The sequence below is a fragment of the Vombatus ursinus genome, unplaced genomic scaffold (assembly GCF_900497805.2).
Source record: "Vombatus ursinus unplaced genomic scaffold, bare-nosed wombat genome assembly UNPS02010548.1, whole genome shotgun sequence".
In the NCBI taxonomy this organism is placed as follows: domain Eukaryota; kingdom Metazoa; phylum Chordata; class Mammalia; order Diprotodontia; family Vombatidae; genus Vombatus; species Vombatus ursinus.
Window position 1 is genome coordinate 12,493,570 of NW_020950326.1, and position 16,903 is coordinate 12,510,472.

Sequence of the window (16,903 nt, forward strand, 5' to 3'; positions counted from 1 at the left end):
CAAGCTACAGTCAAAGTAACAAAGAGTTGATACAGATAGAGAGAGAGAGAGAGAGAGAGAGAGAGAAGAAAACAATATGGTCAATCCCTTAGAAACCATTTTAACCAAATTGAAAGCATATGCTTACCTATCTACCTACCTACCTACATGCTTATGTGTGTATATATATATATATATATATATACACCCACACATATATATAATATATAAACATGCATTTGTGTATATATGTATATGTGTGTGTGTGTGTGTGTGTGTGTGTGTGTGTGTGAATCAATATGTAAAAATTATGATTTACTGTTTAGGTAAAATCTCTAGGTCTTACCCTGTGAACTTATATTCAGGACATAAAGTCTGCAACAGTACTTGCATTCATCTACTTGGGTTGAGAGCTACTGAGAGTTGTATCCTTGGAGAGCTCAGGAGAAGGGTGCTTGGAGGCTAGTTAGTCTTCAGTTCCTGGTAGTGATGAAAATGGAAGGGGTTTCATGAAATGCAGTTGTTTATTCCAAATAGACATAACATGTGAGGATTAGCCTCAGTGTCATAACTCCTCATTAAAGTATGGTCACCATCTAATAACATCTCTTCCTTAGCTCTCCAAGTATCATAGAAGTCGCTCACCTTGTATTTATTGTTTAGATTAATGTTATATCGAAGTAATTTCTATTACTACCTTTACATGAATTAAAGATAAAATCTAACAGCTAGTTTCAGTGACTGGCAGGCTACTGGGAGTCATAATGGTCTGGTAGAAAGAATGCAGATTCAAGAGTCAACTGGCCAGATTTGTAATTTCATCTTCACCACTAAGCAATTATTTGGTTACATACATAAATGTATGACCTTGGACAAATCACCAGCATATGTAATACTTCAATTTCCTTCCATATTAAATGAAAATAGTAGTTCCCTTCTTACCTCAAAGGGTTTATACAAAAATAAAATAAATTGTAAGATGGGAAAGAAAGGAAGTGTGATGTGAGAGCAAGATACTAATATTAATTATTTACCCCTAGGTCTTTTCTTCTTAACACAATGAAAATATATCTTCCTTCATCTCCTCTGCAATCCCAATTACTGGAAAAAAATGTCATAATTATGGACATTGACCAAAATTGATGAGATTAGATAATTAGATCCTGTCTTTTGATGATGAGTTTTCCAGCTATTTTGTGGATGAAAATGCTTAGTTTTCAATGAATTTGTGGCTTCTTTGGCATAGAAGTTCTGCCTGAAGGCTACATCTGCCCCATTTTCTCTGCCTGGGGCTTCTGCCAGTTGTTCCATAGCAGGTGTTGGAAACTTTTTGAGTCCAACAACCAGAGACCGGACATCACATTCCTTTTGGCTAAGGAAAAGTTAATCAGCATCCATTATTAGTTAGTAGGAAGCCAGGTCTTTCATTGAAGTGGAATTCCTTTAACAATAAGACAGTATGACAATGCTTCTGCCCTTCTCCAGATTTCTCCTAGTTCTCTCAACATGAGCAGCCTGGAGTAGAGCATAATTAATGTGTTCCTAGAGAGGTCTATCTACCAGCTCTGAGCAGAGGAGGTAAGACAACTGAAAGAATTATTGGAAGAAGAGAAACAACTCTGGCTCCTTTTTTTTCCTATGAGAAAGTTAAGCAGAACCAGCTTGGGTTTACAAATCTGGACAAGTCAGATTTTTTAGGTTAGAATCATAGAATGTTAGTGCTGGAAGAAGACATTAAAGTAAATCTAGTCTAACTCCTTTCATTTTGCTAAGGTTATATTATTGTGTGTCACTTGTTAACAAAGTCTTGAAATGAATTTCTTATAGAGCCAGAAACAGAAAAATGTCCAGTGATCTTTCTACTATGATACAACTCTCAATTGTTATTTAATTTTCTTCCTAGACATTCCTTTTAAGCTAAAGCAATTGAGTGATAGATTGATTTCTTCATTTATTTATATAAATCCATTCATTCATTAATCTACTCATTTGTTTATGAATTTATTTTTTGGGGGATTGGGGGTGATGGTGGTGGTCAGAGCAGTGCTATGATATAGAAGAAACATTGCAAAAGGATGTCAAGGGACCTCAATTCTGATTCCTTTCCTCTCCTTCAACCAACAAGTCACTGTGTGCCCTTAGGCATATTACTTAACCTCTCTGAGCTTCAAAGACTTCATTTGTAAAATGAGCCTAGTTACATCTTATCTTCCTGGAAGGGGAGAGTAAGTATTGACTAGTTCCAGAGGATTTCTTCATTTCTTGTCCATCTCTAAGATCTCAGCTTTTTTTTTAATTTTATATTTATTCCATTAGATTCTTTCTCAGTGAACAGAGAGAAAGACATAATAAAGATTAAGAGGTATCTTGGGCCAATTTTTTAATGGATTTGTAAAGATGAATTGGAGTTATCTAAAGAACTAAGGAGGGCCCAGGCAAGCAGAATGAGCTGAAGTACTTTGGCAGTAATCTGCCTGTTTAAAAATGTCTGTAATAAATAATGTTAAGTGGTTCAAGTATTAAATGAATGGCATTTACTTGTAGCACAAGCCCTTCATCAGATAGTTAACATACATGGGCATAACTAAAACCTCCTCCCTTTTTTATTCCATCACCTTCCATCTTCTGCCACCCACCCCACTACTGATGTCATTGGAATATAGAGGGAAGAGAATCTGAAGGAGAGATGGTAAATGGGGCAATAAGTCACTCCCTTGCATTCCATCAACCTTGGAATATAGATTGAGCACTTGTTGTATGCAAGGCAATATGTTAGAGGTTGTAAAGAACTAAAAAGAATAAAATTACATCCCTGGCCTCAAAGTTAAATAATAATGGAGAATAATTATATAAGAAATATTATAAAACCATTCATAATTAATTATTTATATATATAATTATATATTATATATATGTATAATTAATTATTAGACTTTAAGGCCTATGAATTCTAAGAAAGGAAAAATGGCGAAGCATCTGAATCTTCAGGAAAGTCTCAGTGAAGGAGCTGGGTAGGATTTAGAGAGACAATAAAAGAATATGGAGGTGATCCAGTTCTTAAGGTTTAAAAAATGGAAAAAGTCAGTGTTGGGGGGGATGTGGGAGAGCAGACATACTGTCATACTTTTGGTTGAGCTGCAAGTGACTCAACTGTTCTGAATTTTTATTTGAAATTATGTAAGAAAAGTTACCAAATGACCCACACTTTTTGACCCAACAGTGTACCTACTGGGATGAAGTCAAAGACATAAACAAAATCCTGGTATGTACGAGAATCTCCATTGCAACCCTCATAAAGCTAATGCCAAATGACTTCTAATTGGTTCCAAATAGTTATATAAATGTAATGGGATATGTATGATGGTGCAATAATGAGAAATTCAGAACAGCGCAGGAAGAATTATGTGAACTAATACAAATCAAAAAATGAGCAACCAAGAGGGCAATATATTCAATAATGATAATGAAAACAATTGAATGGAGGTTAAACATCTTTCAGTGAAAAAAAAATAATGCAGACTCTGGATAATGAGCAACCAAACATATCTCCGCCCTCATAGCACAGAATAGACCATACAATATTAGAAAATATTTTTGAATCAGATATTTTGCCTAATTATTTTTCAGTCTCTAGAAAGGAAGTTCCAGTGGGGGTGGATGGGGCTGTGGTGGGAAATAACTATGTTACAAAGACAAATGACATCCATAAAATATATTTTAAAGAAGAATGTCATGTCAAGCTAATCTTAGTTTCTTTGACAGAAATTAGAAATGTATTTCAAAGACATGTTTTATAATTTACTTAGATTTCAGCAACGCATTTAACAGAATCTCTCTTCTACTTCCTGTCAATAAGATTAAAATATAGATTTAACAGTAGAATGGTTAGGTAGATAGAAAATTGATTGAATAGCTGTATCCATTTAAAAAGAGGCCTCTTTTGTAGCCCCTCATGCATTTCTGCTCGGTACTGTTTTGTCTGACACATTTTATTAATGCCTTAGATAAAAACATAAATGACCTATATAACCAAATTTGCAGATCACATAAACCTAGGAAAAATAGTTAACACACTGACATACTTAGGATCCAAAAATACTTTGATAAGGTAAAAGGTTGGGCGAATGTATTTTTTTAATTTAATGTGGGATAAATATTATCTTATATCTCAGATTTTAAAAATCATTTTCATAACTACAAGATAAGAAAGATATGATTAGGTAGCAGTTCACTTGAAATAATGACATTTAAAATAGTTAATGGGAACTTGGGGGACAGCATTAAGAAAAATATTGTTTCCAGGACTAGGTAAGTGACTATCTGGCTCTCCTCTACACTAGTTAGTCTAGACCTAGAATATTGTGTTTAAGTCTATATACTACATTCTAGGAATTCTTTAGTAAGTTGAAAATTGCAGCTTTTTTTCCCCAAAGAAGCATAACTAGAAGACTGTAGAGCCTCACATTCATGACATATGGAAAATAGTTGAAGGAACTGGGGCTGTTTGGCCTGGAGAAGATTTAAGGCAAACAAGATAATTGTGTTTTGTTTTGTTTTGTTTTTTCATATATTGGAAGGGCTGTTCATAATCTATTTTGCCTTGCATTATAAGGCAGAACTATAGCAATGGAATGAACTTGTAGAGAGGCAAATGTAAAAAGAAACGATTGATGTAAGAGATGTTTGATGTTAACAAAAAATGTTCCTAAAACTTAGAAATATTAGAAAGTGTAATGGGGTCACTTCCCTTTTTCTAGTGTTGTCTATGCAAAAGTGGGAATGATCATTTGTCAGATAAATTCTAGAGTTGATTAATTTCAAATATTTTGACTACATGGTCTGTGATATCCCATTCAAGTATGAAATTTTGTGATTCTGTGACATTATTTAATATTACACAAATTCTGCCTTTGGTATTTCAAGCCTCACTAGATGGAGCTCACAACAGGTGTTTTAGACGTAGCCTTCAGTGTCCCAATTTTCTGTTTGTTTTTGTCAGGCATTGGACAATTGTTTAAACCCCAATCTTCACTTTTTCTTATTTAAAAATTGAGTGATAGTATCATAAAGAGGGACTATACTAATTAATGTGATGTGTATCTAAATAGACAATGGTTTCAGGCTTACTTGTTTATCCTGTCCCTTTGCTGAGCCAGACACACATTAGAGAATAACAGGACCAAAGCACATGCAAATCATTTCTAGAGTTTAGAGCCACTTCAGATATTCAAAATGAGGAATATGATTTTTCTATTTGGTATATTGCAGATCCTTTTGGGAAGACAGATGAACGGGAACCCCTCACCAATGCAGTTAGGAGCGATTCGGCTGTCATTGGAGGTAATCCATTTCTCATCGCTGAAAGCAATAAACAAGTAAATCAGACAGATACCAAGGGATATGGACTCCTGAAAGTTAGAAAGAGGATGCACTTAATGTTCTCCTTTTGAATACACCAACCTTTCCACATGCAGAGGTTATACAGTTTTAAATTGTACCTACAGATGCCCATGTGCGCTGTGAAGAATGATCAAAGGAAATCATCTCCTGTAGTATTAACAAATCTACCAAATTTCCCCCATGCCTCATCCATCATTCAGATGGGCACAGAGACAACAGGTGGAGTGATTAAATCTAGATAGACATCCTGTAACTTGTTCTTCTTATCCAGTTGTCAATTTTCCTAAAGTAAAAAACAAACAAAAAAGTAAACTCATAAAGCTGCACACAGGGAAGCAACCACGTTGGAGCAGACAGATGGGTGAATCTACATTTCTCTTGGTTTTTTTCAACCAAGCACTTTTGGTTAAATCTAATGAGCGATGAAGCCCACAGGACTTAAATTTCAAACCTAGCAGAACATATGGCTGTAGAACTAAAAATGTACATCTGCTCTATCTAAACATTTGTAGTTATCTGCTTCCCTTTACTTTTTTTCTTTCTCTTTCATTTTCACTTTCTCTCCTTGTCTTCCTTCTTTTTTCTTTCCATCTCTCCCTTGCTCTTTCCTCTACAGTTATGCCTTGCTCCCACGTTCCCTTCTCTCTCTTCTCTTTATCCTATTTTATTTCATCTATTCCCTGGAGTGCCTTGATTTTTTCCCATGTAAATCTTATAATATAAAATGACCTTAACCCCAATTGCCTAAAAACAAATAAACAAAGAAAAACATAACATTATCTATAATAGAACCCTATACACAACCTTGCCCTCTCTTTGTGAGTATTCCTGGCCAGAACTCCTTCCATGATAAGCATTATATTAGGTGCTGTTCTAGTGTTTCTGTCTAGGTTCCCAGGGTCTATCTTCTCTACAGAGTATTTCACCTGAAAGTATTTAAAGAGTTTCTATCTCATCATTTGAAGATATATACTCACTTTCATCACCACAAACCATCACCAGTGAAACATTTTGGGGTAGGAATTCAAGGGTCCTGGCAGGTCCAACCCCACTCTTCACTCTACTATTAGTTCTATCTACCTAAAGGAAAGAAGAATGTCATTTAACTCTCAACTGGTAAAGGAATAACATTCAAAACAGCAAATACTTATACGAAGTATAATAAGCTTAGGAGTTTAATCAAATGTCTCATTCCATACACACATTTACTTGAGATGATCCCCATGAAATCTGATCCCTCAGTTCATCATTGAATACCCCTTCTTCTTGTGATTGTGAAGCAACCCTGAATCTGTGAGCTGTATCTGAAAAGGAAATCTACCTTTATATTCTCCTTCAAACCAGCTCTTTCTGTTTATTTATTCCATGTACTCAGATATAAAACTTCTTGGTCCTCCACCATCTCCATATACTCAGTTCACCCTCAGGACTTTGACAGTGTGTCAGGTCTTCATTGTTTCTTTGGGTTGCCCTATTTTTAGTGTCCTACTAACCTCTGCCACTTTTCCCCTATACTTTCAAGGTATTTCACGTTCTGCTGTAAGGTTCATCTTGCTAAAATACAATTCTGAGCATACTAAGCTCTTGCTTGAAAATGTAAAGCACTATATAACTTTAATTTAACATTCTTTTCTTTTTAAATTTTGAGTTTCAAATTCTCTCCCTCTTTCCCTTACGATCCCCTACCCTTTCAGAAGGAAAGCAACGTGATATCAGTTATACCTGTGAAATCATTAAAAAACTGAAATTTCAGTATTAGCCATATTTCCAAAAAAGCAAGAAAAATAAAGTGAGAATTGTACTTCACTTTGTACTCAGAGTTCATTATACTTCAATTTGCACATCAGAGTTTGCACTCCAATTCTCTCTTGTGGAGGTAGAGAGATTATTTTTTTTTTAAATCATAAGTCCTTTGGAAATGTGTTGAATGATTATAGTGGTCTTTACAACTGATTATCATTATAACATCTTTGTTATTGTGCAAAATGATCTCTTCTCATGCCACTTTGTATCAATTCACATAGATCTTGCTGTGCTTTTCTGAAACCAGCCCTCACATAATTTCTTATAGCACAACAGTACTCTATTAACATCATTATAACCCAGCTTGTTCAGCCATTCCCCAATTGATGAGAATCCCCTTGATTTCCAATTCTTTGCCACCACAAAATACTGGCATATATATTTTTTTAAGATTAATTAATTTATTTATCTTTAGTTTTCAACATTTACTTCCACAAGATTTTGAGTTCCAAATTTTCTCCCCATCTCATCCCTGCCTCAACCCCAAGACAGTGTGTATTCTGAATACCCTTTCCCCCAATCTGCCCTCCCTTCTATCTCTGCCCCTGTCTCTTATCCCCTTCCTCTTCTATTTTCCTGTAGGACAGGATTGATTTCTCTACCCCATTGCCTGTATATCTTATTTCCCAGTTGCATGTGAAAACAATTTTTTTAACATTTGTTTTTAAAACTTTGGGTTCCAAATTTTCTCCCTTCCTCCCTCCTCACCCACCCTCATTGAGAAGGCAAGCAAATTGATACAGGTGATACTTGTATAGTCATACAAAACACTTCCATAGTAGTCATGCTGTGGAAAACTAACTATATTTCCCTTCATTCTATCCCCCCATTTGTTCTATTCTCTCTTTTGACCCTGTCCCTCCCCAGAAGTGTTTGCTTCTGATTACCCCCTCCCCCAATCTGCCCTCCCCTCTATCATCCCCCTGCTCTCTTATCCCCTTACACTCTGTGTTCCTGTAGGGTAAGATAGATTTCCATACCCAATTGAGTGTGTATGTTATTGCCTCCTTAAGCCAAATCTGATCAGAATAAGATTCACTCATTCCCTCTCACTTTCCCCCATTTCCCCTCCACTGTAAAAGCCTTTTCTTGTCTGTTTTATGTGAGATAATTTACCACATTGTACCTCTACCTTCCTCCTCCCAATATAATCCTCTCTAACCCTTTAATTTTATTCTCCAGGTGTCAACTATTCATCTTTGACTCACCCTGTGCCCTCTATCTATCAACCTATCTATACATATATTTTTTTCACTCCAACTACCCTAATACTGACAAAGCACTCATGAGTTACAAATATCTTTCTATGTAGGAATGTAAAACATTCAACCTTAATAAATCCCTCATGATTTCTCTTTCCTGTTTATCTTTTCATGCTTCTCTTGAGTCTTGGATTTGAAAGTCAAATTTTCTATTCAGGTCCGGTCTTTTCATCAAGAATGCTTGAAAATCCTCTATTTCACTGAATGACCGTTTTCCCCCTGAAGGATTATACTTAGTTTTGCTGGGCAGGTGATTCTTGGCTGAAATGCTATCTTCTTTGCCCTCTGGAATATTATGTTCCAAGCCCTCTGGTCCCTTAATGTAGAAGGTACTAAATCTTGTGTTATACTGATTGTGTTTCCACAATACTTGAATTGTTTCTTTCTGGCTGCTTGTAATATTTTCTCCTTGACCTGGGAACTCTGGAATTTGGCTATAATATTCCTAGGAGTTTTCCTTTGGGGATCTCTTTCAGGAGGTGATCGGTAGATTCTTTCAATTTCTATTTTACCCTCTGGTTCTAGAATATCAGAGCAGTTTTCCTTGATAATTTCTTGAAAGATGATGTCTAGGCTCTTTTTTTTTTATTGTGGCTTTCAGATAGTCCAATAATTTTTAAATTCTCTCTCCTGGATCTATTTTCCCAAGTCAGTTGTTTTTCCAATGAGATAGTTCACGTTGTCTTCTATTTTTTTCATTCTTTTGGTTTTGTTTTACAATGACTTGATTTATCATAAAGTCACTATCTTCCAATTGCTCTATTCTAATTTTTAAGGAAGTACTTTCTTCAGTGAGATTTTGGACTTCTTTGTCCATTTGACCAATTCTGCTTTTGAAGGCATTCTTCTCCTCATTAGCTTTTTGGACCTCTTTTGCTATTTGGGTTAGGCTATTTTTTAAGGTGTTATTTTCTTCAGTATTTTTTTGGGTCTCCTTTAGCAAGCTGTTGGCTAGTTTTTCATTATTTTTTTTGTATCACTCTTATTTCTCTTCCCAGTTTTTCTTCTACTTCTCTTACTTTCTTTTCAAAATCCTTTTTGAACTCTTCTATGACCTGGGACTGATTCATATTTTTCTTGAAGGCTTTGGATGTAGGAACTTTGACTTTATTGTCTTCTTCTGGTTGTGTGTTTTGATCTTCTTTGAAACCAAAGTAAGATTTTATGGTCTGACTTTTTTGTGCCTTTGTTTGCTCATGATCCCATCCAATTACTTGAGTTTTAAACTATTTGTTAAGGTAGAGGTCTGCTTCCAGTGTGGAGAATGTACTGTCCCAAGTTTTGGGGGTTTTGTGTAGCTGTTTTCAGAGATACTTCTATGGACCTGTAAGTTTTCAGTTCTTCCAAAGTGGTATGATCAAGGGCAAGGTATTTGCTGCTTTCCTGGCCTGGGCTGTGGTCTATGAGTGACCACAAGCACTCTTTTCTGCCTTAGAACTGTGAGGAGAATTCCCTCTCCACCACCACTACAAGCTCCACCATGCCAGCACTCCTCGCCCCAGGACTGCTACCCAGAACTGTGACCCAGATCCTAACACAGGCAAAGCAAGAAAATCCTGCCTCAGCACCAGCAAAAAGATTCCTGCAATCCCCCTCTGATCTGCCACTCGATTTCCCCCTCAGTCTGTGGGCTGGAAGCTCCAGAAACTGCTGCCACCCCGGGGCTGTGCCAGGACTAGGGCTTGGACCAAGCTTCTCTCTCACCGCAGTCCCAGTCTTTTCCTACTGACCTTCTAAGATATCTTTGGCGTTTGTGGATTGAGAAGTCTGGAAACTGCCATAGCTGCCTGTGATTCAGTCTCCTGAGGCCTGCTCCAGGTTTGCTGAGGCCTGATTTTTGCCTGCACGTCCATGCTAAATTGCGTTTCTTTCCCAGCCTGGCGCAATAGAACTTTCTGATCAACCATCCAGGTTGTCTTGGGCTAGAAATTTGTTTTACTCTGTCTTTTTGTGGGTTGTGTGGCTCTAGAATTTGTTAAGAGTCATTTTTTACAGGTATTTGTAGGGGTTTGGGGAAGATCTCAAGCCAGTCCCTGCTTTTACTCTGCCATCTTGGCTCTGCCCCTGGCATAAATATTTTAATACATATACATCTTTTCCTTTTCATATGATCTCTTTGGGATGCAGATATCGTAGTAGTAGTAGTAGTAGTAGTAGTAGCAGTAGAAGTAGTAGTAGTAGTAGTAGTATGGGTCAAAGAGTATAGCCTTTTGGGCATATTTCCAAATTGTTCTCCAAAGTGATTGTACCTGTTTACTACTCTACCAGTATTGCTTTACTGTCCTTTTTCTCCTTCATCCCCTCCAGCCTTTGTCATTTCTGATAGTTGCAAGGTGGTATCTAAGAGTTGTTTTAATTTGCATTTCTCTAATCAATAAATATTTAGAGCATTTTTCATATGATTATATATAGCTTTGATTTTTTCTTCTGAAAAGTGCCTGTTTATATCCTTTGACCATTTATTAATTGGAGAATGATTATTTTTTTTTATAAATTTGGCTCTGTTCTATGTTCAGTATGTATTTGAGAAATAAGGCCTTTATCAGAGAAACCTCATATATATATATATATATATATATATATATATATGAAATATTACTTCATTGTCTATGGGATCTCTTAACATAATATAGTTTCCCTGATTATCTCAATTAGGATTATTTTTGCTTTTACTTTTGTTTTATCTGACATCATGATTGTTACTCCTGCTTTTTTTTTTTAACTTCAGCTAAAGTGTATTAGATTTTGTTTCAGCCCCTTTTTTTTTAGCTCTGTGTGTCTTTTTGTTTCAAGTGTTTCCCTTGTAAAAAGTGTACTGTTGCATTCTGGTTTCCAATCAGTTCTGTTATCTGCTTTTATTTTATGGGTGAGCTCATCTTATTCACATTCACAGTTATGTTTGCTAACAGTGCATTTCCCTCCATCCTATTTTCTTCTATTTACACTTCTCTCACTCTTTTCTATCCTATCCCTCCTCAAAAGTCTATTGTGCTTTTAAACACCACCTCCATTAATCTGCTCCCTCTTTTATTATTCCACCACCCCTTTCTCTTATCACCTTTCTTTCCTATTTCCCTATTGGGTAAATTACTTTTCTATACATAATTGTGCATATTTTTTCTTCCCTCTTTGAATCAATTCCAATGAGAGTGAGGTTCAAAGCATTGCCTGCCACCACCCCATTTCCCCCTCCATTGTAAAAGCTCTTCCTTGCTTGCCTCTTTTATTTATTTATTTATTGATTTACTCATTCATTCATTCATTCATTCATTTACCTATCTGTCTACTCATTTATTTATTTATGGTGAGGCAATTGGGGTTAAGTGACTTGCTCAGCTAGTAAGTGTCAAGTGTGTGAGGCCAGATTTGAACTCAGGTCTTCCTGAATCCAAGTCCAGAGCTCTATCCACTGTGCCATCGAGCTGCTCTTGCTTGCCTCTTTTATGAGAGAAAAATATCCCCATTCTACCTCTTACTTCCCTCTTCTTTCAGTGCATCCCTCTTTCTCACCCCTTCATAATATTTTTGGAGATCATTCCAACATTATTGACTTATACCCATGCTTTTGTCTATGTAAACTCCTTTTAACTGTCCTAATGATCAGAAAGTTCTTGGAGTTCCATGTATCATTTTCCCATACTGGAATGTAAACAGTTTAACCTTATGATTTATTTTTCATGTTTTTCTAGAGCTTGCATTTGAAAATCAAATTTTCCATTCAGCTCTGTTCTTTTCATCAGTATTACTTGAAAGTCACATATTTCATTAAATATCCATTTTTTTGCCCCGGAAGAATTACTCCTGGTTTTTACTGTTATGTTATTCTTGATTGTAATCCCAGCTCTTTTGCTTTCTAGAATATTGTATTCCAAGCCCTCTGTTTCTTTAACATGGAAGCTGCTATATCTTGTGTGATCCTAACTGGTTCCACAGTATTCGAATTGTTTCTCTCTAGCTGCTTGAAGTATTTCTTTTTGACCTGGGAATTCTGGAATTTGGCTGTAATATTACTGGGAGTTGTCATTTTGAAATCTCTTTCAGGAGGTAGTCAGTGGATTCTTTCAATTTCTATTTTACCTTCTGAATCTAAATATCAGGGCAGTTTACCTTGATAATTTCTTTCTTTCTTTCTTTCTTTTTCCTTTTTGACTAGGCAATGGGGTTAAGTGACTTGCCCAGGTCACACAGCTGGTATGTGTCAAGTGTCTGAAGCCAGATTTGAACTCAGGTCCTCCTGACTCCAAGGCTGGAGCTCTATTCACTGTGCCACCTAGTTGCCCCTGATAATTTCTTGAAATATGATATCTAGACTCTTTTTTTGATCATGACTTCCAGGTATTCCAATAATTCTTAAATTATCTCTCCTATATCTATTTTTCAGGTCAGTTATTTTTCAAATAAGATATTTCACATTTCCTTCTATTTTTTTTCATTGTTTTGAGTTTGTTTTATTGTTTCTTGATGCTGATAGAGTCAGTAATTTCTACCTATCCAATTCAAATTTTTAAGGAATTATTTTCTTCAGTGAGATGTCATACCTTCTTTTCCATGAAGCCAATTCTGCTTTTTAAGGAGTTTTCTCCGGCGGATTTTTGTTCCTCTTTTACCATTTGGCCAACTCTGGCTTTGTTTGTTTGTTTGTTTATTTATTTATTCAGTTTTTATTTGTTTTTGTAATTGTGGTTAAATGACTTGCCTTAGTTCACACAGCTAGTAAGTGTCTGAGACTGGATTTGAATTCAGGTACTCCTGATTTCAGGGCTTGTGTTTCTAACCCCTGCAGCACCTAGATGCCCCATTAACTCTGTTTTTTAAGGTGTTATTTTCTTCAGTGTTTTTTGTGCCTCTCTCTCTTTTGTATCACTCTCATTTAATTTCCCAATTTTTTCCTCTATGACTCTTATCTCTTTATTTAACTCTTTCAGGAGTTTTTGCTGCATTTGGGTTCAATTAGCATTATTGTTTGAGACTTTTTTGTAGCTGTTTTCATACTGTTGTCTTCTTCTGAGTTTATGTCTTGGTCCTCCTTTTCACTGTGGTAACTTCTGATGGTCAAATTCTATTTTTTTATTATTTGCAATTTTTCCAGCCTTGTTTTTGACTTTTAACTTTATGTTAAAGCTGGGCTCTGCTCACCTGGGATTGGGAGAGTACTGTCCCAAGGTTCAGGCTTTTTCATACTTCTTTTTTCAGAGCTAGTTCTAGGGGTCTGCAAGTTTTTGGTGCTTCTAAGTTAGTATGATCTTAGGCGAGGTGTGGCTACTGCTCTCCTATGGAAGGGACTCTGGTCCCCTGTAGTGACACTTGCTAATGTTTTTCCTTGTTTGGTACCGTGACCAGGGACCTGCTCCCTTGCGACTGACCACCAGCATGACTCTCAGCCTTGGAATTGTGACCCAGAACTGAGTAAGGGCAATAGGCTTGCCAGAAGAGCCAGCTGTACCCAGTCCCTACAAGGGGTCCACTGTAATCTCTTTCTGACCAGTCATTTGACCCTTACTTTCTCTGTGCTGAGAGCTCCTAAAGCTGCTATTACTGCAACTGAGCTCCAGACAAGCCTCCATCCCTATGCCATAGACCTCTGACAATATCAAGGTTTCTTAGGCCAAAAAAGTGTCTTATCATGACCTTTTGTTGGCTCTGCTGCTCCAAAATTTGATTGGATGGGAATATTGGGAGAGTTCAGCTAATTGGCTGCCCCTATTCTCCCATCTTACTATCTGTCTTCTTAATGCCTCCTAAATTATGTTAAAATTTCAGAGCCTGCTTTTCAAGAGTGTCTATGCTCTAGCCCCAACATATTTTTCTAGACTTTCTCCTACAGCTCCCTGAACATAAAAGTAAACTGACCTACTATAGATTCTCTAAATACTCTTTTTTGATTTCCTACTTCCTTGCCTTTATTTGACTTTAATTTCTTCTTCCCCCATTTCCACATCCACTAGCTAATGTCCCATGTACTCTTTAGAGGCTAAATCAAATGCTCACTTCTTCATAAAAGTTTCCTTGATCCCTTAGCTCTTTGCTGTGTTGTCATTGAATGAGGAGGGAGCAAGGAGCTTGGAAATCTTTTTTTTTTTTTTTTTTGGTGAGGAATGGGGTGAAGTGGCATGCCCAGGGTCACATAGCTCGAGTGTCTGAGGCCAGATTTGAGCTCAGGTCTTCCTGAATTCAGGGCTGGTGCTCTATCTACTGCTCCATCTAGCTGCCCCTGAGCTTAGATATCATTGAATCATATATTTAGAGCTAGAAGTATCTATGGAAGGCCTGTAATGCCATAAAAGTACTTTTACTTTTAGATAAGTAAACTAAGACCCAGTGAGGTTAAATGATTTGCCCAAGGTCACAAAGATATGAGATAACAAAGCTTTTACTGGAACCTGGGTCCTCTAAGTATAAATTATTTTTCTGCCCTGTGACCCTTCAAACTCTCTGCTTGATGGATAAGGTGTGATTTATTTTTTTATCTGTTTCTCTCCTGATTCTTTCTAGGTGTAATAGCAGTGGTGATATTCGTCATCTTCTGCATCATTGGTATCATGACTCGATTCCTTTACCAACATAAACACTCACATCGAACTAACCAGATGAAAGAGAAAGAATACCCAGAAAATTTGGACAATTCCTTTAGAAATGACATTGATTTGCAGAACACAGTAAGCGAGTGTAAACGGGAATATTTCATCTGATGGACTCAATGATCCCCACAAATTCTTTTTCCCCCTTCTTTCTGTTTTCTACTTCCTCCTTATTTATTTCCCTTTTCCTTTTGAGAAGACCCTATCCTTACCCTTACCCAAACCCCAAGAAACTCCCAACAACTATTACACCACCTCCTCTGCACAAGCCTGTCCTGGTGACAACGACCACTCAAGAGACCTGCTATACTACTTTAGACCGAATAAGAGCCACATGTGTGCATGGTTGCCTATTGAGTTTTTCTATTTCCACAGTTTGTAAAGTACTTTCTTATGTTCCACATTTACTCAGTCTCACAGATCTGCATCTACACTATGTGGTTAGCAGTGCAGGAATTCATTTATAAACCTCTTCCTGAACCCCATGCTTCCATTTGTGGAATAGAGACAAGAGAGAAATCCTGGATTCCTGATTTGTTTCTGTGGCACCTTAAAGGGTCCAAGAGAGATTTTTGTTGTTGTTGTTGTTGTTGTTGTTGTTGTTGACTTATCATAGGCAGCTCCTTACCCAATCTCTTCCCCTTTTTACTGTAACTTTTAGGCTCTGAAAATTTTTAAATATAAGATTACTGATAGCAGCAACAGGTACAAAGAAAATGTGCACCTCACTCAGCACCCTCTTGTGGGGTTGATCATTTAAAACAACATACAATAGCATAAATCTAGGTGAAGCATGGGAAAAAGTAGTAGCTTGAAATTAAAAGGAAAAAAATAAAAGAAAGCTGCTAAAATTAGATTTTCTGTAACTGAACTGATGCCTCTTTTCAATTTTATGTGAAATGTTAGCTAGGTTATTGCCCACTGGTGTCAGAGGTTCAAGAAGTGATGGCATAAGAAAATACAGGTAAAATTTCTAAAATACTGGGCATCATGAAGCAACATACCCTCATTACATAACTCAAAGAATTGCATGAAAGAAAATAAATACTAAAAATTGGAGTAAAGCAAGGGATAAATTGCATTAACCATTTTGGATAGATAGATTCAATTGCATTAAAAATGTCCATTTGTTCTGACTACTTTCAAAATACTGTTTATAATTAGTGAGTTGGTTATGCTGACCTTGGGGAAATGTAGACTGGAAGTCTTGCTAACTTAGTGGTTTTCATATGGGATCAAAACTATATATCCCTTAAAAATATGTTGTATCTTCTTTGTCACAAAGTCCCAAAGATAGACCTGTATGTAAGCCAAGGGTTAGAGCCTCCAGAGGAGGTGGTTGTTTGAAAACTCTCCTTGGTAGTTCTTTGCATTTGTTTTGTTCTTACCTTAATCACATTGAAACAAACAAACAAAAAACACCTGCAACCTTTTGAGCTTTGACCAACGTGGAGAAAAGGAAAGAAGGGAGTGGGGAACCTCACCACCAAATACCTATGGAATAATCCACAGATGTGGATGGCATTCACTGATTCTGTTTACAAGACAAACTTGATTTTGAAAACAATTACTGCTTTGCTGCTTCTAGGCCCTGACAGTTAGCAGACGCTCCATCTTGCTCTCAGTGTTTATATTACATTTGATTATTTAATGCTCCCTTTGCGTGACAGGACTCCCAATGTTGAGCTCATTAGCTCCATTCATTTCATAGTTCTCTTTGCTTTTGGTGACTGAAATCATAGGAAAATGATCTTTCTTACATTTGGGTTTCTCTGCTTTAGGGCCTTACACTAATAATAAGATTGTTCCTTATTTTCCAATGTCTGTGAACTCTAGCACCTCATTGTTTTCATTATGTCTTTGTCCTAGTAAATATTTTTA

The 16,903-nt window shown here is 36.6% G+C and overlaps 1 protein-coding gene across 1 annotated transcript in view; it reads left to right on the forward strand.

Moving 5' to 3' along the window:
• Nucleotides 1-15,577, forward strand: part of CNTNAP5 (contactin associated protein like 5) — an 880,169-nt gene extending 864,592 nt beyond the window's left edge. The window contains exons 23-24 of the mRNA XM_027854715.1: nucleotides 5,248-5,319; nucleotides 14,937-15,577. Coding sequence (XP_027710516.1) covers nucleotides 5,248-5,319; nucleotides 14,937-15,133 — 269 coding nt within the window. The 3' untranslated portion in view covers nucleotides 15,134-15,577. The remainder of the gene's footprint in view (nucleotides 1-5,247; nucleotides 5,320-14,936) is intronic.
• Nucleotides 15,578-16,903: the final 1,326 nt, after the last annotated feature.